This window comes from Bombus terrestris, chromosome 9, assembly GCF_910591885.1.
Source record: "Bombus terrestris chromosome 9, iyBomTerr1.2, whole genome shotgun sequence".
Lineage (NCBI taxonomy): Eukaryota > Metazoa > Arthropoda > Insecta > Hymenoptera > Apidae > Bombus > Bombus terrestris.
In genome coordinates this window covers 6,888,407-6,909,593 of record NC_063277.1, presented here as the reverse complement: position 1 = coordinate 6,909,593, position 21,187 = coordinate 6,888,407, and the positions used below count along the sequence as shown (strand labels likewise).

At 29.1% G+C, this 21,187-nt stretch overlaps 3 protein-coding genes and 1 long non-coding RNA gene across 7 annotated transcripts; 1 reads left to right on the top strand and 3 right to left on the bottom strand.

Annotated features, from left to right (window-relative positions):
* Positions 1–35: 35 nt before the first annotated feature.
* On the bottom strand, positions 36–11,046 carry LOC100643615 (glycerol-3-phosphate dehydrogenase [NAD(+)], cytoplasmic). 3 transcript variants are annotated; one of them, XR_007225104.1, is made up of 9 exons: positions 10,182–11,046; positions 9,635–9,815; positions 1,773–1,913; positions 1,552–1,693; positions 1,358–1,470; positions 1,003–1,233; positions 694–893; positions 372–610; positions 36–242 (listed from the first exon to the last, which is right to left on the bottom strand). XR_007225104.1 is itself a non-coding variant. In XM_003397642.4 (8 exons), the coding sequence occupies exons 1-8, from the start codon at positions 10,229–10,231 to the stop codon at positions 218–220; spliced, it is 1,083 nt and encodes a 360-aa protein (XP_003397690.1). In that variant the 5' UTR covers positions 10,232–11,040; the 3' UTR covers positions 36–217. The 3 variants fall into 3 exon arrangements, 1 of the variants encoding a protein (XP_003397690.1); XR_007225105.1 differs by lacking the exons at positions 9,635–9,815; positions 10,182–11,046 and adding an exon at positions 1,987–3,609; XM_003397642.4 differs by lacking the exon at positions 372–610 and having other exon boundaries at positions 10,182–11,040.
* On the top strand, positions 6,321–9,329 carry LOC100644139 (peroxiredoxin-6). The gene is made up of 5 exons (XM_003397647.4): positions 6,321–6,460; positions 7,587–7,743; positions 8,363–8,580; positions 8,694–8,769; positions 8,976–9,329. The coding sequence occupies exons 1-5, from the start codon at positions 6,378–6,380 to the stop codon at positions 9,102–9,104; spliced, it is 663 nt and encodes a 220-aa protein (XP_003397695.1). The 5' UTR covers positions 6,321–6,377; the 3' UTR covers positions 9,105–9,329.
* Positions 7,594–9,008, bottom strand: LOC125385628. The gene is made up of 2 exons (XR_007225108.1): positions 8,921–9,008; positions 7,594–8,634 (listed from the first exon to the last, which is right to left on the bottom strand). It is a non-coding gene; the product is annotated as an uncharacterized LOC125385628 (long non-coding RNA).
* A 122-nt stretch (positions 11,047–11,168) lies between the features above and the next one.
* Positions 11,169–20,743, bottom strand: LOC100643490 (glycerol-3-phosphate dehydrogenase [NAD(+)], cytoplasmic). 2 transcript variants are annotated; one of them, XM_020864353.2, is made up of 8 exons: positions 20,577–20,743; positions 19,797–19,974; positions 18,095–18,235; positions 17,757–17,898; positions 17,094–17,206; positions 16,230–16,460; positions 15,378–15,577; positions 11,169–11,397 (listed from the first exon to the last, which is right to left on the bottom strand). In XM_020864353.2, the coding sequence occupies exons 1-8, from the start codon at positions 20,618–20,620 to the stop codon at positions 11,340–11,342; spliced, it is 1,107 nt and encodes a 368-aa protein (XP_020720012.1). In that variant the 5' UTR covers positions 20,621–20,743; the 3' UTR covers positions 11,169–11,339. The 2 variants fall into 2 exon arrangements, with proteins under 2 accessions (XP_020720012.1, XP_020720013.1); XM_020864354.2 differs by lacking the exon at positions 11,169–11,397 and having other exon boundaries at positions 14,578–15,577; positions 20,577–20,741.
* Between the last annotated feature and the right edge of the window lie 444 nt (positions 20,744–21,187).

Sequence of the window (21,187 nt, the reverse complement as noted above, 5' to 3'; positions counted from 1 at the left end):
ATTAATTCTAGGAATAAATAAAGTACAATATCTTATTACATATTTTATAGAACAATTGTATATTAATCATCAGGAGAAAAACAGTAGCCAATTATAACTAATTATTGCAAAATATCTGTAATATTACATTTTTTCTAATAATTGATTTTTCCTTTTAATGATTTCTAAGTGTTTTCTTAGAGCTGTCAAGATGTTTACATTCCGTAACTTATAGTATTCATTTACCACCTTCGATCTTCATCCTAAAAAGTACAAAAATAATTTGTTAATATTTATTAACAATATTATTACATTAATTATTTTCAACTGAATGACAAACAATTTGCAAGTCATATTTATGATAAAAACATCTATATTGAAGGGGTACTTACTTATTTGGAATGTTATCCTTTTATATTGATGGAATGTGTTAATCAGTTCTCACCTATCTTTGTACATTTCTATATGATACAGCATCTCATCCGTATATACGGCCGATATCTATCTCACCCGATATAAGTGGGTTTTGTACTTGTTAAAAAACAATTTTTACAGTTTCTCAACACAAAAAATGATAAAAAGGGAAGATGAGGACAATACTTAGTACATATACAATGTTTTTGGTGCAAACCTAATGAGATATTTATTTTGTAAACTTGATTTGTGAGATTTAATGGATACATAAGTAACAAATAAACGTAGTTTAATACTAACACATGTTCAGGATGATTACGAATTTGGTCAAGTAAATCTGCTGGTCTTATTTGTTCAGTGCAGATGCGGTGTACAGCAGTAAATAACGGGAATTTTTCTAGCAAATTCTTAGCTTTTAGCATTCCGTGAACTTCATCAGCTGTGGCTGGTCCTTGCAATTTTTGACCACCTAAAAGTTCCTCTTCGAGCTGCCTAATAGTCTAGTAGGAAACATACGATAATTTTATGAAATATTTAAATCACTTTTTAATATTAAACGAGGTATAGAAGATGTAAAATAAAGAATATACGAATAAATGAAATGTATACTTTTCCAGTTTTAACATATTGCTCGCAAACTCTGCGATTTCTTCCACCGTAGCAAGTAGTTATCAAATCTGCTACACCGCAACTTTCGAAGAACGTTGAAAGTTTCGAGCCACTGTAAAATGTGTCTACGAACTTGACCATTTCCATTAATCCCAATCTGATAACAGCAGCTTTTGTATTATCACCTAGTCCCATACCATCTACGAAACCAGCGGCGCATGCCACGATATTCTGAAACGTATATGTAAAGTATACTCGCATAAACTAAACATAAGCGTTACAATGTACCAAACACAAATAAGAAAAAGTATTATTTTATTAATATTAGAACTTATATATATATATAATTGCATACCTTTAATGCACCACATACTTCAACAGCTTCACAGTCTTCAACAACTACAACTCTGAAATTAGGAGTTTGAATAAGGTCCCTTAACACTGGGGCCAAACGTTTATCTCTACAACCTATAAATAATGAAAAGCAATTGTGATTAGTATATAACAATAGTATCGAATATTAAATCATATAAGTCGGATAATAATTACCAATAGTTGTTTCACAGAACTTCTCCTCGGCAACTTCGTTAGCTAGATTTGCTCCCATTAAAACGTAACATTGGATTCTTAAATTTTTTTCAATGATTTTGGAAATTAATTCGATATTCGTTCCATCACCTCGATCAAAACCCTTGATAAATATTAAACATCTTTAATAACGAATAACGATTGAATAAGATACTTGATAAGATTTAATCAGCAATAAATACCTTAATTAATGATACACCAACCGCGGTTGGTTTAATTTTACCGAGCAATGTTGCACATAGTGTTCGTATAAACTGATGAGGTATTACGAAAATAAGAATATCCGCATCTTTGGCAGCTTCAACGACGTCTGGGACGGCAACCTGAAAATTGCATATCAAATTAATGTGGTGTTTATTAAGTAATTCGTATCATTTCTTAAATAACTCAACACACATCTCCTTGTAACATTTAGATGCAATGTAATCATATATCTAATCGACCAAAAAGACCTTGAGATTAGCAGTAAATCGTGAACGAAAAAATGACTTTTATCCTAAGACTTTCATATTGCTATTGATTTAGATCGATGGATTTATCATTTTTGTTCTGAAGTTAGATAAATTTCTAATGAAATCTCTAAGTAGCTTCTTAAGTTATATAGTTTATAAATTTAAAGCCGCAAAGAATACGAAAGAAAAACAAACTTGCCGCAAAGCACGAACGATGTAATAAAAATGAGTTATTCTATGTTAAATTATGTTTTTTATTTATTATTAGCACTGCGGAGTCTGCCAATGATGCAATCTGATGTAATTGAAATAAGTACGAAGATACAAAGTTTATCGTTTATTCAACTCTATCATTCGTGACGTGATACGTCGTTTTCGAGAAAACAATATCAAAAATGAATAATTCTTATCGTCCATGCTATCGAGTTTACAATATTTGCTCTTCTTTGGTTTAATCGTAAAAAATCGTTAGTCCTTTTTACAGCGTAGGATTAATTTTAGAAGCGTATATAAAATAAGATGAGAAAATAATGCTAATAATAATACTAGATATAACACAAATACAGGGTGTACGAAAGAATTAGGAACAGACTTTAGGAGCATATAGTATTCATGAAAGCGAGCAAAACGGTCATGATAAACATGGATCAAAAAACCATCAGTTTCGGTGTTACAAGGTATTTTTGTCAGTAAGATATTATTTCCACATACCTGTAAAGTTTACAGTATATATTTAATATTTTCCCTGTTCATTTCAACATACACAATTCGTTGAGTTTTCTCGCAATTCTTTTTAATTTATTAATTAATGGCTTTCGGATCAACGTGTCTTAAGATCTTTTTGCTTATTTTGATGTGTACTACATGTTACTAAAGTTTGTCCCCAATTCTTTTGTACAGCTTGTATATATATTCATATGCAAGCTTTCGCAAGTAAAGTGGCAAATTACGCCAAAAAATATCGTTAATTCAGCGCCGCTATAGATACGTCTAATCATCATGTTAAGAGATTATATTTCCGCTCTTACTGACAATGATGAGTTTGTATGATTTTTAATGCTTCGCAATGAGAGAAGTAAAAAATAACCAGCTAGCTGATGGATGACATGCAAAATGTAATGAAATTCTGGTGATTGATGCGTGGAAAGTGGAATAGCGAAATGACTTTCGTGGTCATTTAATATACTCTATTTTTTATCGGAATTACATTAAATTGTAAATTTATTTCTATGAAGTTGTTGATACGCGGGGTCAGTTGATAATGAAACTGGTCTTAACAATTTGCAATTATATATCGTATTGCATTTTGATATTTAGCGAATATGTTCATTAGGAACCTATTTGCGCGCATATAAAACTAAATATTTATTGTTATCTAAAGATAAAGATGCATTGCATTTTATATGTGTGTATTATCTTCGTTAAACTTATTTTGCATGAACTCGAAAATAATTACATGAATTACATCATTTTTCGATCTAATCAATATCTTTAAGACCGGATGAAATACTTAAAAATTTATTAGCGTGATACTGATCTACTAGATAACTCATAAGTATCTTATTTGCTACCACTTATTCCAGAATCGAATATGATATAGGATATCCGGACTTTTTTGGACGCAACGTACAGTAAGTACCTTTTTTTTTACTATAGAATATTACTTGTTAATTAATTAATTAATACCTGTAATTAATACTTGTATTATAGGATGATAGACGTATTAATGATTTTTATTTGATTTATAGTGAAATACTGAGAGTTATAGATTCCTCACAACTTGTTGACAAGAGACCAGAAATAGCAACCCTTGCTAACTGGGTGGTAAGAAAAGCTTTCTTTTTTACATGCTCATTAATTATACAACTTTATTAGAAGTTAGTATTATTTGTATATTTTTTATTATTTGGATAGCGTTATGGCAGATATAGCATAACGACAATAGCGAATATTTTAATAATAATTAATAATTTACCTAGGATATACTTTGGGGTGACTTTATAAAAATATATTTCACTGTGTATTTACAGCCTGGTGAAAAAGTTATGATACTTCAAAAGAAAAGTATCAATACCTTCTTGAAAGGTTTACATCCGCACAACCACAAATTATCGAATGTCCTCAATAATTCATCAATGCATGATTTCGTATCAAACAATGTATTATCTTTTGTACATTTCTCACTCTTGTAATGCTATGTTAAAATTGAAAGTTCGTTGAACGCATTAAATAAAGATTTAATTTTTTTCAATTCGTCGCTTTATGATATACTCCTGAATTTTTAATCTAATTATTTGCTGCTACTTATTCTAGAATTGGATATAGATAGGATATCCGTTCTTTTTTTTTATTAATAGTAGGACGAATTTGACATTGGTGAAAAGATGAAAGCTATTGTAGCCAGATGTATTAAATGTACCGTTAGGTGAAAAATGGGATGCGTTCGAAAAACAGACATTAAGAGCTATTCTGAGTCAAGTGTCGGGTTAATCATTTTATAAAGAATGTACGCGGTTAAATGACGGTTCAATTTTTAATCCTTCGGCGTACAGCTCTTTCAAATTTGGGTTGTACTGTTTTGGAAACAAGCAAAATAAATATGCAATAAATTTATAGCGTTTTAACAAAATTTTAAATATTTTATGAAAATTTTAATTTTATTATTTTAATTTAATATGCATTGAATTTTAATTTGAAATTGAATATTTGAAATATTTTAATTTTAAAAATTCAACATATTTTGTTATTTAAAATATAGCAACGACTGATTGAACAAAATTTCCTGATAGTCCTTCAACATAACACATAACACATATTTGTCGATGACTGTTTAAAATGATTTTATTAAAACAATGTGCATCACACTTTTTAGATGCTACGTTTTTTCTTGTAACAGTCAGATTGTCATGTGTTTACTTAATTTAATTTATCTAATGCATATACGTTTTTCAATGACGGTAGATTCAATATCAGTTAGTACGGAGGAAGTAAGTACTTATCTCACAGTTAGTGGGACGAGCGATTGTGTTGAATGATAGAAAATATTCCAATATATCATTAATTTGATAAATTCTATAATAATCTTTATAATCTTAAGATCATTCAATTTCCGTAATCTCCTATGAAAGATTATGATGAACGATTTTTATATATATTTATTAGATTTGTAGTTATTACATATATTTATTAAAATCTTTCTTCTAAATCTGTATCTACAGAAAACTTATATGCCAGTGAAATTTAAATAAAATAAAAATACGAACGCATAGATCCAATAACATTAGATTCATAGCTCACGATATACTCGCTAAACGTCTTGCATGACACGGATCTTCATTGCTCGCGTAAGAACGCAATAAGATACAAACCTACTCATATATGATAATTATATACTATATAAACGTACATTAGCAGATAGTTTGCTATTTCCAGGCATACTCGCTATCCACATCTGTATGATAAAGGTAAAAAGATCTTCTATCTTAAATCCTTGATCAATTTAGGAGCTCTGTCTAAATCTACAATTTTTATTCATCGGAAGTTTTATTTTTAACTCTTTAATATGTATTACAATTGGCTCGACAATCACAATTGGCTCTTATAGAATTTCATTCTTTCCATATTTACGAAATACCTAAATAAAGTTTTCATAGTAATTCAACTATACTCTCCTATGTCGGAAACACATACAAATAAACCTGTAGATCTTTTTGCTGAGAAAGTTTTTACATCGTTCTTAGATTCTAGTTTAAGAATAGATTCGACGATCTAATCTTGTATGAAGCACTATGAAGCAACGTTATTTAAGGATACGTTATTCAAGGATACGAAAAGTAGAAGTCAAATTCTTTTTTCATATTTAACAATTAACGTTACGGATGTTTAGACCATGACTCCTGGCTCTTTTTTCACAGATCTTCCTAAGCAATTAGCGAAATGAAAAAATATAAGCAGCAAGATTTTATGTTAGAACAGCTTCCTTTGTATGTAACAATAAGACTATGTAAATTAATTGTAAACAAAATTCTTTGATTTTCCACCCACGCATTATTGCCAGTAAGGAGAAGTTGGCATATCCTTAGAAGAAACATGTTTACTAATTGCTATATATTAACGTGGATAACGCGTAGATAACACGTCAGTTATACCGATTGTGACAAAAGAGGGGAGAAGAGCTGTTATGCTTAAATAGCGGTGCTAGCGCTTAATTCGTACATTGTATGTGCGTATAGCAATAACACATAAGTACTGACACTAGTAAATGGTAACGACAGCTCTTCAGAAATCGTTGTCTAAAGTGATATCTGTTATATACAAAGTTTTAAGAGATTAATCATGAGGCTTAATTCGATATTTCCCAATTTTGAGATTGACTCTACTAAGGGGAAAATTAATTTTTACGATTGGCAGGGAGATTCGTAAGTTGAATTATATTTATTTATTCGTCTTTTGATTTGGTATAAAATTCCTCAGAAATTTGATGAAAGATTTTGTATAGTTGATTAGGTAGCGGAAACTATATAATAGATTGCTACTGTTGTTACTATTACACATATCCGGCACGATGTTATACATATTTGTATCCTAAACATTAGTCAGTTTAAGCTAAGTATTAAGAAAAAAAGAAAACAATACAGATAGTGAAATGATGAGGAAGGTTACACACAAATCTACTTTGAAATTGATTTCGTGTACGTTAATATTCCACGAAGTTTGATAGAATAGTACGAACAATATTAACAATGAATGTATTTTTTTTAATTTTATGCTTTAGCTGAAGTTTGTTACTTATTTTAGAAATGTTGTTTTCATAATTTCACGCTATTTACAATGGAAAAGCTGCCTCTACCTCTGTTCTCTTTACGTGTGTATAGACACATTAAATATTTATGATGATACATTGATTAATTCGCAATTAAATACCGATAATTCTCAAGTACATTATCTTTCATAAATCTTAATTTATAAGATTTACTATTTAATAACAAGAAAAACGGTAATTTGTAAGTAATACGCGTTCGTAATTATCGTTTTAATAGCCATTACTGTTTTGTGGGTAATATTGTTCCACTGTCACAAAACTGAGCGCATTACATTTTAAAAATGTAACAATAACATATGATTCATTATCGTGTTCAATTCTGTGCTTTGATTGTGTGATATTGAATACGAGTAATCTAATATTGTCTATCAATAATTAAGGTTAATAAACACGAAATTAGAGAGAAAGAAACGGTGAAATTAAAACACTATTTTCAGAGTACATTTTATCTTAAATCATTACGTAATGTTTATATGTAGCTTATCAGACTACATTTTTAAGTATGACAAACATAGACATTTTTGAATCTAGAGATTGAACGATAAAATTATTATCGTATTAAGTGTAATATGCGTTTATCGCCGGTATGGTAATATACACTGTAAAAAACGAATTTCAATGATGTTACAAAATAAGAGAGGAATGTAATTGATATATAGAATTACAGATTGTGAATATTTATAGAATCTTCTTTCTTATTTTTTTTCTACTCCTAATTATAGATGGGTCGTTCTATTTTCTCATCCTGCTGACTTTACACCGGTTTGCACCACCGAATTGGGTCGTTTAGCAGTGCATCAACCCAGTTTTGAACGTCGAAACACAAAACTGTTGGCTCATTCCGTTGACAAACTACAGGATCATATTGATTGGGTTAATGTTAGTATCAAAAATATTCTTCAATATTTGCCGAGACGATAGATGTCGCGCTCTTTTATTACAATTACAATTGAAGAATATTCTGTATGCTGCAGCGTCATTCTCAAAGATTACATATGCACATTATAAATGATGCATGTATGTGCATAGAATGAATTAGGTGATCTTCTTGTAAACAATGATTATAATATCGTTTGCAATATTTATAACGGGGTATTCGAACAGTTTTCATGCAAACTTTGTCAATATATATTCGTAGGTAAAAATAAGAATAAAATGTTATAAACTTGATGTTGAAGTACCATTAAAAAGTTCTAATTGAAATACGAGATACAGAAAGAATAATTACAAACTATTAGTATTATCATTACATGTTAACACTCTACTTTACATAATTATTTCATTTCGATAAAAGATTGTCAATCTGCTAAGAAATTGAATTACCTTATAAAGTTCGTATTAATTTTACTTTGCTTTAATGAGCCAACTAGCGCTTTGTATCAGTTCTCATTGTAGGTGTTAATAATGGTGCGCAATCTAACGATTGTATATTTGTACTCGATTTATGCCATTTTATGCGAATATATATTTTTATTTTCTATAATTTTGTTTATTGTAGGATATTAGATCATATTGCCACGACATTCCTGGGGAATTCCCATACCCAATTCTTGCCGATCATGATCGTAAACTGGCAGTGAAGTTGGATATGATCGACGAAGACAGCAAAGATGATCCGGATAAAGCTCTAACTGTTCGTGCTTTGTACATTATAAGCCCCGATCATCGTTTACGTTTATCGATGCATTATCCAACGTCCACTGGACGTAACGTAGAGTAAGTTCTTTTTTTTTACTATAAAATAATACTTGTTAAGCAGTTAATTCATACCTGTAATTAATACTTGTATTATAGGATAGACGTATTAATGATTTTTATTTGATTTATAGTGAAATACTGAGAGTTATAGATTCCTTACAACTTGTTGACAAGAGACCAGAAGTAGCAACCCCTGCTAACTGGGTGGTAAGAAAAGCTTTCTTTTTTACATGCTCATTAATTATACAGCTTTATTAGAAGTTAGTATTATTTTTATATTTTTTATTATTTGGATAGCGCGATGGTAGATATAGCGTAACGACAATAGCGAAAATTTTAATAATAATTAACAATTTACCTAGGATATACTTTTCGGTGACTTTATAAAAATATATTTCACTGTGTATTTACAGCCTGGTGAAAAAGTTATGATACTTCCAACTGTGAAAGATGAAGAACTCATTGAACTCTTCCCCAAAGGAGTGGACAAAGTATCAATGCCTTCTGGAAAGGTTTACGTCCGCACAACCACAGATTATTGAATGTCTTCAATAATTCATCAATGAATGATTTCGTATTAAATAATGTATTATCTTTTTGTACATTTCTCACTCATGTAATGTTATGTTCAAATTGAAAGTTCGTTGAACATATCGAATTGAGATATAATATTTTTAATTCTTCGCTTTATGATATACTCTTGAATTTTGAAGCAAATTTGTGTTATCACAAAAAGAATAAAAATGAATATAATTTTATAGAAACTATGAATTTTCTTACTTACTTTACTTATTTTCTATCTCTCCTAACATCTCCCCTAATAATTAATTTAGTATAATAGGTATATAATAATCACTTAATTCATGTAAGTATTCCTATTTATCAAATTCCAATTCTTCATAGAACTTTTTATTAAAATTATTTAATGAAAATAGTGAAAAATTAATAGAAACATACGATACACTTAACATAAAAATGACAGCGATGATTTGAAAGTTAAAAGAAAGAAAAGTTAATAATGTCGATACACTCAGAAAAAAATATACACACTTTTAAATGATATGAAACTTACAATATTTTCTGGCAATTTGTGCCCAGGAAGATATTTCACGTTTTCATGCAACTGATTTATGATGTCAGTCAGCTTTTGACTGTTCACTATTTCTTCGTAAACATACATTGTCACGCGTGTTTCAAATATGTTGTTATATTTGACTGCATTGGCACCTACAATTTTTGCAATGGCTGAACCCCTGAAGTACAAAGTAAAAAGAATTATATAAGATAACTAAACTTCCAATTATCTTATAATATGTAGTTTTGTCTAAAATAGATTGCAAGACTATCGTTTATCTCTCTCTTTCTCTTTCTCTCTCTCTCTCTCTCTCTCTCTTTATATATATACTTAATGAAATCGAGTCCTAAAATTGTATACAAACGTCGATATTGATTAAAAAAAAAAAAAAAAGAATTGTAGAAAGTAAAAATAAAAAATAAATATAAAAATAATAAGTGAAGATATAATACAATTTATTATAAATGATATTACATTATATCTTGAGAAACTTTCAATACAAATGTATAAAAAAAAAAGAAGAGAAAAAATCTCATACACGTACCAATTGCCGCTTCCTACAATGCATACCCTCTTCTTTCCTTCTGTAGTCATTTTGTAGTTTTTAATGTACAACTGGCTTAGAATTTACAAACTCACGAGGGTATAGAATACTCTATGCACGGTTAAAGTATCACAAATTTGCTTATTTTCGAACGCCGGTGTACGACTGACTGACTGATCTGACTGACCAATTAACTTACAAACTAACTTCAGCCTTCATTGACCTTAGTAACGATCGCAAATTATTTTCTAACGGTTGGCATTCATTGTTCTGGACCAAGGCCAATGTAAACGCAACAGCAGACCGTGGCCAGAATGAATGCTAAAAATAGTGGCAACTTAATAATAATGCTTAATATATATCTCGAAGGTTCTAACATTACAAGGCAGTATTTGAATTTTAAGTTTCAGAATAAAACGAAAAATTCTCATAAAATATGTTTGTCTCGTAAAATGTTAACATTAAGTAATAATGGAACATTTTTATGAAGTTATATTATTTGCATTCGAAAAATATGTGCAAATAAATATTTTGTAGTTTTCCAAAACAATAAAAAAGAAGAAAAGAACGAAGAAGTACCCATTACCACACTCAATCTCCTTATTATCGGGACGTTAGCAAATTTACATCGTAAGTTTTGTCATGTTGGATCAAATCATTATAACTACTGTTACGTTTTACGGTAATTATATACCATATTTATATCAAAATCTAAATTATCTTAAAACTGTTTTTTAATCCTTTGCGGTTATATATCTACTCTAACTTTCAGCCAGCAAAATAAAGAACCATTTTGATGGTATGTCATATAACAAATAATAATACATAAACAACAAGACTTTACAAGTTAATCTAATTAGATACTTTCGACTCTTAAAATATTTACTATGTGTACTAATCATAAAATATTGATAAAATATAATATTTTAAAATAAAGTTAGCAAAAGACACACGGATGTATGCCACGAAATTGAAAATAAGCGATTATCAATTTCATTTTGAATTTTTAGACATTTTTTTTTTTATTACATTATTCGTGTTCAATCACTGGAAATTAATTCAGATCGGTATGGTATTCATATTTTAGATGAATTTGACCATGAAGAGTTAAATCGACATAACGCGCGTATATCTTCTTTCGTCTCTTCTAAATAATCTTCACAGACGACATCTTGGTGAAGGTAGCTGTAGTATTGTTGCATTAACGTCGTTGTCCCTAAATATGAAGCAAATATAATTAAAACTAATAAATCTTTTGTATACATTCAATTATGATGAGCATTACTCTTGTACACAGTATGTGTTTTTAACCCTTAAACATACATAATACAAATTGAAATATTTGAAATACTGTATCTACCTATGATTATTGAAACCATATTACGTTGTAAAAAATGAGTATTTGATAATGTTTATTATTAGTAAAAAAAAAAAAATGATATTACTACTATAGTTACGAAAGTCGGAATTAAAGGCCTTGGAAAGAGGACAAATATAATTCTAAACAAATGTTTATCAATTAACAAGTAATAGTCATATATTTGTTACGTTTTATGTTACACTGTTCAAGTTAACTTTGGTTCTATGATACAACAATTTATAACGAACTATCGAAAAGCACAAGATCAAGATATCTAAAATATTTATTTGTAGACTCTTCTTAATTTCTAACATACAACAATCCTTGTAAACTTTTCATTAAAATATATAACAACGCATAACACATTACATTTTGACGTATTACTACTTTGTTTTATTAATAATCAATGTTCTGCTTTACGTTTCGTATATATTTTGCGCACTTAAGAAAATATTAACTATGTACGTGATTCACAGGTGCTATTAAGGGTGTATTGAAATTATTATTATATGCGTTATAATTATTATTATAATATTACTCTACTTCAGAATTGAAAATATAAACTAAAATAAACGGCAACAAAAAACAAAGTTCAACAACAATTTATTCTTTGACGAGTACTAATTAAATTTGTATTGTAAAGTTCAGAAAAGTCCATGGTCCTTTTAAGTTAGTTTCCTTTTTTACTCTATCTTCTTTTCTCTATTTGATAAGCATTTTTCTTATGAAATGGCTTCTTGATCTGAATAATAGTCAAGAATCTAAAAATAATTCCCCATTACCTTTTCCCAATTCCAATGTTTCTTTAGGGGTGAGAAATTTTGAAAAATGTTTAAACAAAATTGCACATTTTTATATTTACAGAAATACATGAAAATAATTACCAAAAAATTTTTTCTTGACTCGAAATTACCAATTAAATCTGCGTTTTATATATGTATCAAAAATAAATAACATCATTTTACAATATAGATATGTCTTTAAAAGCGATTATAATTTATGGATTTATAAACTTCTACATTGCTTTAAAAACAAATATGAAACATTGATTGTAACACAACTAAATGTGAAATGTATATGTTATGCACATATTTTATTTATGAAATATTAATTTCTTACAAATCATTAAAAGAATTTCGCAACACCCCTATAGATTGCCACAACAATAATATATAGTCATGCAAAATATGGTATCTAATGTTACTTCTTGTACAAGGTGTTCCAGATTTTCCCCATCAAAATTTGTCAATATATTTTATGGGTAAAATTCAAGAAAAGAATGTTATGTAAACATAAGTCATTTGAAGCAAACATTAAAATAATTATAATAAAAAAATATAAAATGTGAACAGAGATAGCGGAGGAATAGAATAGAAGGAAAGAAATAGCGAAGACCATAACGGTCTTACGATTGCTAACCAATTATTGATAATTAGTTTCAAAATATTTATCATTACTGTGAATACAAAACTGACAACATTAAGGCAATGAATTTATTATTCTACAAATGTGCAATTTTTTTAACCTTCATGAATTAATCATCGCGTTTTTATATCAACTAATTATCCTCTTTTTCAATGTTTTAAAAGTTATATAAAGATCCAGTGATCTTAGCTCAATAAAGCTTCTAATGAAGCTTATTAATGCTATGTTCTTATAATATCATTTTCTTACTCAAACCCATAGAATATAACGACAATATTTGCTTACAAAATTTAGGACACCTTATATACATTTGTTTCACTGCCATCAATAAGCTATGATACACTTAACACGGCAAAATGGCTTAAAAAAATCGAAAATGATTAAAACGTAGTAAAATACATTCTTTGAATCTTGTTTTACATCTTATGATATATTATAGAAATATAGGATAAATATTCACGTTGCTTTTAACATGTATATCAAGTATGTAAGTATGAAACCGGAATTTGCCTATAGATAGCCCTAGCTGATAATGTAGTTATCACTAAACTGCGTTGTTGATGCCAAAAGTTCTTGTTGACATCTCACAAACATTTTCGACTCAGAACAATACAAGTTTCATACAACAGCATAGTTTGTAATAGCGTTCAACATGTCGAATTTTGTGCCTGGAAACTACGATTTGCGGACAGCATTGATTTTTTGTTACCATTTGAAGAAAACTGTTGCAGAATCGCATCGAATGCTTGTCGAAGCTTACGGTGAGCATGCTCTTGATAAATCACAGTGTTTTGAGTGGTTTAAAAAATTCAGAAATGGCAATTTTGACGTGAAGAACGAAGAACGTGGAAGACCACCGAAAAAGTTTTAAAACAGCGAATTGCAAGCATTGTTGGATAAGGATGACGCTCAAACGCAACAACAACTCGCTGATCAATTAAACGTGACACGAGAAGCCGTCTCCATACGTTTGAAAGCCATGGGAAAGATTCAGAAGGTGGGAAAATGGGTTCCACATGAACTGAATGAAAGACAGCAGGAAAACGGAAAAGCCACTTCCCCAAATGCTGCTCGCCAGATACAAAAGAAAGTCATTTCTCCACCGAGTTGTAACTGGCGATGAAAAGTGGATATATTTTGAGAATCCTAAGCGTAAAAGATCATGGGTAGATCCAGGCGAACCACCGACATCGACTACAAGATCAAATCGCTATGGAGGGAAGACAATGTTCTGTGTTTGGTGGGATCAGAAGGGTGTGATCTATTATGAGCTGTTAAAACCTGAGTGCTACCGACAACAAATGATCGATTTGAATCAAGTTTTACGTGAAAAACGACCAGAATATCAAAAAAAGGCAACACAAAGCAATTTTGCTTCATGATAATGCACCATCACATACAACAAAATCGGTCAAGGAAACGATTGAAGAGTTCAGTTGGGAAATACTTTCGCACGCGGCTTACTCACCAAACTTGGCTCCGTCCGATTACTGTTCATTTGCATCGATGGGACACGCACTTTCTGACCAGCATTTCACTTCTTACGAAAATGTACGAAAATGGCTCGATGACTGGTTTGCCTCAAAAGAGCGATAGTTTTTTTTGGCCTGGCATCCACCAATTGACAGACAGGTGAGAAAAACGTATAGCTAAATATATAGCTAAAAATGTATTAGCGATGGGCAATACTTCGAATAAAATATTTTTAATCGTTTTCATACAATAAACGTGTATTTTCTATACAAAAATTCCGGTTTCATATTTACATAGCTGGTATAAAAAAATAATCTCTTTTACGAAGCTATCAGAGCTCTTTTGTACGTAATTGTACATATAATCCTTCATTTTCATTGTTTAAAATAAAAACCGTTTTATTTGATAGAAGTGCGAAACATTTCATCGTATATATGTGCATATAACATTGGAAAAAATTGTACATAAGCCCTTTTAATTTCGATATACATGATAACTATTTACAAATATGTACACGTATTATGTACAATATACATATTATCAGGTTAGTGCTCAGTTACTTTTTACAGGTTTATCAATTGGTTTTAACACACATTAGAACATGTAACTACAAAAGAAAATAGGACCATGGCTAAACGGAGCACTTATTATTTTAAAGATGTATGGTAAAATATTAATTTTGAAATAAATTAATGCTTAGATCTCACACCTCGTATAGGATGCCCAATTAAATCTCACAAATATTACATATTTATATAACATTTTTCTCGTTGAATTTCTAGAATTTATGTGACCGTATACTAATGTGATTTTAGCTCCGAAAGTAAATTTTACAATATATCAAATAAAATATTTATCGTTCTATAACAATTTCTAAAATAAAGGTCAGATATTTAAACTAGTCCGCCATTAAATATAGTGGAGACAATTAAGCTTACATGTGTTCTGGATGATAGCGTATGTATTCAATTAGTTCCGCAGGCTTTATCTCACCGGTACAAATCCTATGCACGGCCGTGAAAAGAGGAAATCTCCTTTCCATATCTTTTGCTTTTAGCATATAATTTACCTCTTCAGCAGTGAACGGACCTTGTAACTTTTGTCCATTTAGCATTTCCTTCTCCAATTCTTCGATTGTCTGTAAAGAAAATAATTAATATATAACACAATTTTCTATATAATATATTATCCTAGTAATGCTCGTTTAAATCATAATATGTTAGGAGGCTTGAATTGAAATTCTCACATAACAGCGATTTCATTCTTAAAATACTTTCGAGCTTCGAGATATACTCTCAAGCCCGTCGACAAGGAAAAAAATAGATTTAACGGGAGCAAGTGAGAGAAACATAGTACTTCTTATTTATTCTCGCTAATCTATTCAGTGTCTTTGTCAGTAGGTTTAGGTTACGCTGACTTCGAAACACTGACAATGAGAATGTGTTGAACGTATTGAGGCTGAGTCATTGGAATGTAGATTCGATTGTAGAAATCGATTCTATTAGAATTTAAAAGAACACCATTGCGTAACTATTTTCTATATCATAGTTTACTGTATCTAATTGTATAATTTTGTTATATACTGCTGCGTACATTATTATCTAGTTTGTGGAAATGACATAGTTGAACTATGACTGGAACATGAGATATGAAAATGTTAATCAATGCGATGAGCATACTTTTTATGTTATATGTACTACTTTAAGGTCTTATTTATTTTAGAACTAAATTTTTATTATATCGTTACTACTTATATGATAGTTAATATGTACATATTAATAAAGACTGACCTTGCCTGTTTTTACGAAAGCTTCAGAAACTTTACGATTGCGACCGCCATAACAAGTAGTGATAAGATCAGCTACACCACAACTTTCAAAGAAAGTAGAAAGTTTTCCTCCAGGGAAAAAGACATCCACGAACTTAATCATTTCCATAAGACCTAATCTGATAACAGCAGCTTTTGTATTATCACCCAAACCTAGACCATCGACGAATCCAGCGGCGCAAGCTACTATATTCTATTATAAATTGAAATATAAAATTAATATATACAGAAAAATTAAGTTTACAATGTAAATATGCGATTACGTAATTTCATTCGTGCGCAACATGTATCAACGATAGACAAGTGACGCATGCAGCGTATGATGGAACTCATCATCAATCAAGTACATACATAGTTCTTGACTGAGTATACTTTGAATTCTGAGATATGCAAATATTTATGAACAGCTTATAATAGATATGTTGTTTACTGGAAAAGATATTTATTACTAAACAACACCGTTCAGAACCATTTAACAGGATGTTATTGTAATCTTAACCATTTCAATATATATTATTATACTTATCATGTATCATTAAAAATATATATTTTGTTTCACAACACTATCATATACCAAAATATTATTACATTTAAATATTTTTTTCTATTATTAATAATTTGTTAATACTCGTATTTCAGATAACATAGGGTATCTAAAGTGAATATCTTATGACTTAAGATATCTCTACTATTAAAGAAGGAAAGTGCAGTTTTAAGATTTTTTTAAAAGATTTGATAAATTGATAAATTTGTGAGATTTATTATATTTATGAAATTTCATTTTTTTAACATAAATGTAAAAAAGAAAATATTATGGTATAGTTACCTTCAATGCCCCACAACATTCAACAGAATCAACATCTTCAACTACTACAACTCTAAAATATGGCGTTTGTATTATATCCCTTAGTATAGAAGCCATATTTTTGTCCTTGCAACCTAGATATTAAATAACAAAGATATAACATTCACAGTTCGATTTAATCGAAAATGTATAAACAAAGACAATCAAATGTTGTCTTGTAATATTGCATATAAAAATGTTCTTGAAGTTTTTATGGTTGTAATTTGTAGAATTTAAAATATACACTAATTAGAGTAGGGAACGATTAAGTTACTCAAAAAGTATGGAAAATTTGAGTTGCTTCATTCTATTTGCTCATAGCAAAATGTTTTCTCCTCGCCTAATTTTTACCTACATGAGCGTGCAAACACAAAGTAGATTATGCGCTATTCGTTCAGACATGAAACGATACTTGAACGATTTCACCCATTCTTTTTCGCATATGTCTGCATGCTATATGTATGCATTACATATGTAGTTATAATATAGCCATTATTATATGAATGTGCAGTTTTAATATAATATCATTTATAATATCCAACAGAAATTAATTTTTTTTCCTAATGGGAGCATTCGAACAAATAGTACAAGTCATTCTTAAAAGATATATGATATTTGTTCTGTAAATATACAGTAAATATTTACCGATAGTAGTTTCACAAAACATTTCCTCGGCAACTTCAGAAGCTAGATTTGCTCCCATTAAAACCGAAACAGGAATATGAAGTTGTTTAGTAATTATATGTGAAATAAGTTCAATGCCACCTCCCTCCTTCTTATCAAAACCCTGTAAAAATATTAATAAACTTATAATTTCAGTATTGGTAGGTTGGATTTTACATGACAAAACAAATAAAAAGTTTTGCACGAAACTTTTTCGTCCGAAACATTGTTTCCGAAATAATTAAGTTTAAAATCTGATTTCATTGATTGAATCAATACTTTATAATCTATTAATGCTAAATCCTAAATTAAAATCATACCTTCACCAAAGAAAGACCAACAGCTGTAGGTTTAATTTTCCCTAATAACGTACTACATATTTTATTGATAAATTGATGTGGTATTACAAAAATTAGGATATCTGCATCCTCGGCAGCTTTCACTACATCAGGAACTGCAATCTGGAGCATGAGAAACATATAGATTGTTAATATTTATATATCACTTCTATATTTGCAGTGTATAGAAGTTATATATTTTTTTAACAATTAGAAAAATAATTGTCTCCATTCAAATGTCCCGTGGAGTGATTTTCGATAAGTTTTGTTACAAATATTAAAAATTATGCAAAGAGATATTCATGTTCATACGTTAAACGATAGGAAAGGAAACGTGAAAAATTATTAATTCATAAATATATACGTAATGAATCATATAATTTCTAGTATTTACAAATAATACAATCTTCTACTTCTAATGTTTTACTTTCTTCCAAGGGATGATTCTGTTAGCACAATATATTTAATACAAAATAAAATTTCACATTTTACCAAATATAGTAAAGTAATTTATTATAGAAATACTATGTATAGCTGTACAAAATACTCTATTAAATAATCGAAAATCTCCTAACCTATTTCTCTTATATTAAGATTATAGTAACCTTAACCGACGTACTCAATTTGAAATAGTCCAAAATGAAAATTAAGCTTAAAATAGGATCAAGAGGCTCAATCATTTGTAACATTAAATTTATTATGTGAATGTAGTGATAGGTCCCATATTACACTAGATATACATTTTAAATACGTCTAGAGAAATGTACTATCTTACGAATCAATAGATAGTTTCAGCAGACTTCGTCATGGTCAAGGTTTTTCTATACAAAGTTACTGACGCTGAAAATTAACAATCTGTATGCATGCGATAGATAGAAATTATGAACGTGCATCTTGAGACGTGTATCTCGGAAGTTAAATTAAAATTATAGATTGCGTTAACTAAACGATAACGTATGAGTATTTGCGACATAGAAAACAAAGTTACAGTTTTGGGTTAAATTAAAAATTAAAAGTAGAAAGTATTTTATTAAAATTTTTACAAAATTATCAAGAATAATTATACTGCATTAATCAAATATGTATTACTCTAATAAACTATTAATTTATTTGTAAGTTTAAATAATTAAAACAGATTTCTAATATGGAATGAATTATACTCTATACGAAAAGGAAACGGTTTACATATAAGATACATGTGATCTCACGAAAGTTACGTAAGCTTAATTTATGTTTCAGAATTATAGATTAAACAGTAAGAATAGTAAGGTTACACAACGTGTAATATGTATTATCCGTAATACGTATGTATCCATATAGTAAAATATATTGTAAAAAGATAGTGAAATAAATAAAGAATAAGGTGTAGAATTTAATAAGTATATACTATTGTATAAGGTAATATTATCAATAATATAATATTATTTTAGAAAGTTTTGGTATATTTATGTTATGATATATTTATACGATATATTTATGTGAAGTTTACATGAAAGTTGGGTAGGAAACTCGATATAATTTAAGATATTAATGTTATGTACATAATACTTAATGGTAAAAATAAAGGTATATAGAACAATTTTAAAATGCATATAATATTTTTAATCAATTTCTTAGCATGAAAAACGATTGTTTTCATTATGAGAAAGAGTATAGATAAACATGTACATAAGTACTTACTTACCACATTAGGCGGGAGTTTATGTCCTGGAAGGTACTTTACGTTTTCATGCGTCTCATTAATAATTTCAGTTAGTTTTTTTCCATTGATAGTTTCCTCATATACGTACATCGTAACACGATCCTCAAAATTATTAAGTTTGGCGGCATTTGCTCCAACTATCTTAGCGATAGCTGAACCCCTGAAGTTATACATATACAGTAAAATTATATAATAATTTGTTTTACATAACATTTTTCTATATCTCTGCACGAAAATTGCGTATATTTTTACCAGGGAAACAAGCTTATAATATTTTCCCAATTTACATTTTATATACTAATACAAATAAAAATATATTACAGATTCATTCGAATTATTTAGCAAAGTAATTTTTACATCTAAGCTCAAAGTTAATTTACAAATAGTAATACATGATTCACGCCACATTATATCATTTATGAATAATATTATATTACACACTTGTTATTTCCACAATATTTTTATTTTATTTTAACATTTTTACTTTCCCTACAAAAATATATTATACAAATTATAATAAAACATGACCTAGTTAGAATCTGCCAAACTTGACAATTCAGTTTTCTAAAAATATATTTGTCAATATACAAAAGTGTTAGTAATAAAAATACAGTAGATTTATCAAGTGTACGATGCTGGTTTTTATTTACAGCACGTGAAGATTAATTCCGATAACATTTTAATCCGGCATCTAAATCAATGACAGACCAAATTTTTCGCAATTACAGACGTTAATCTTACAAAAACTTAAAAATAACTTACCAATTTCCTGATCCAATGATGCAAACACGTTGTTTGTCTGCCATAATCTTGACTGATACTAATAGTGAAATTATACAAGTATAAAACGAAAATGACTGTAAGGTATGACACAACTACCATTCACCATCAAGGCAGAGAGCAACTGGAACTACATTGAACGTGGAAAGACTTGCGCTAAATTTTGCAGAAGTGGGAGTATGGAAACACCAGTGGTGATAGGCGGCCTATTCCTACTCTAAGCAATGTTCGTTGAACGACCAATCAAAGTCCAATATGATAAAAGATATATATTCCGTATGTGTTATCTTCATATTTTATCTTGTGAAGATTACGTAATTATGTAAGAGCAATTATGTTTACTGAAATATAATAGAATCGCTAAAAAATATGATAGGGGATATGTCCTTATTTGTGAATCTCAAATTATCTCTGCAAACCATAACATTCATTTTTTATTGTATTAAGAAGCATATAAAAAAAGGCACACAAAACAAAACATTATATTTTACGATAATAAACAAATATCATTCGACTAGATTTTTTTATAAACAAATTTAAAGTTAATTTGATAAAGATAAATAAATTTTTTGAAACAAAATATTGCATCATTA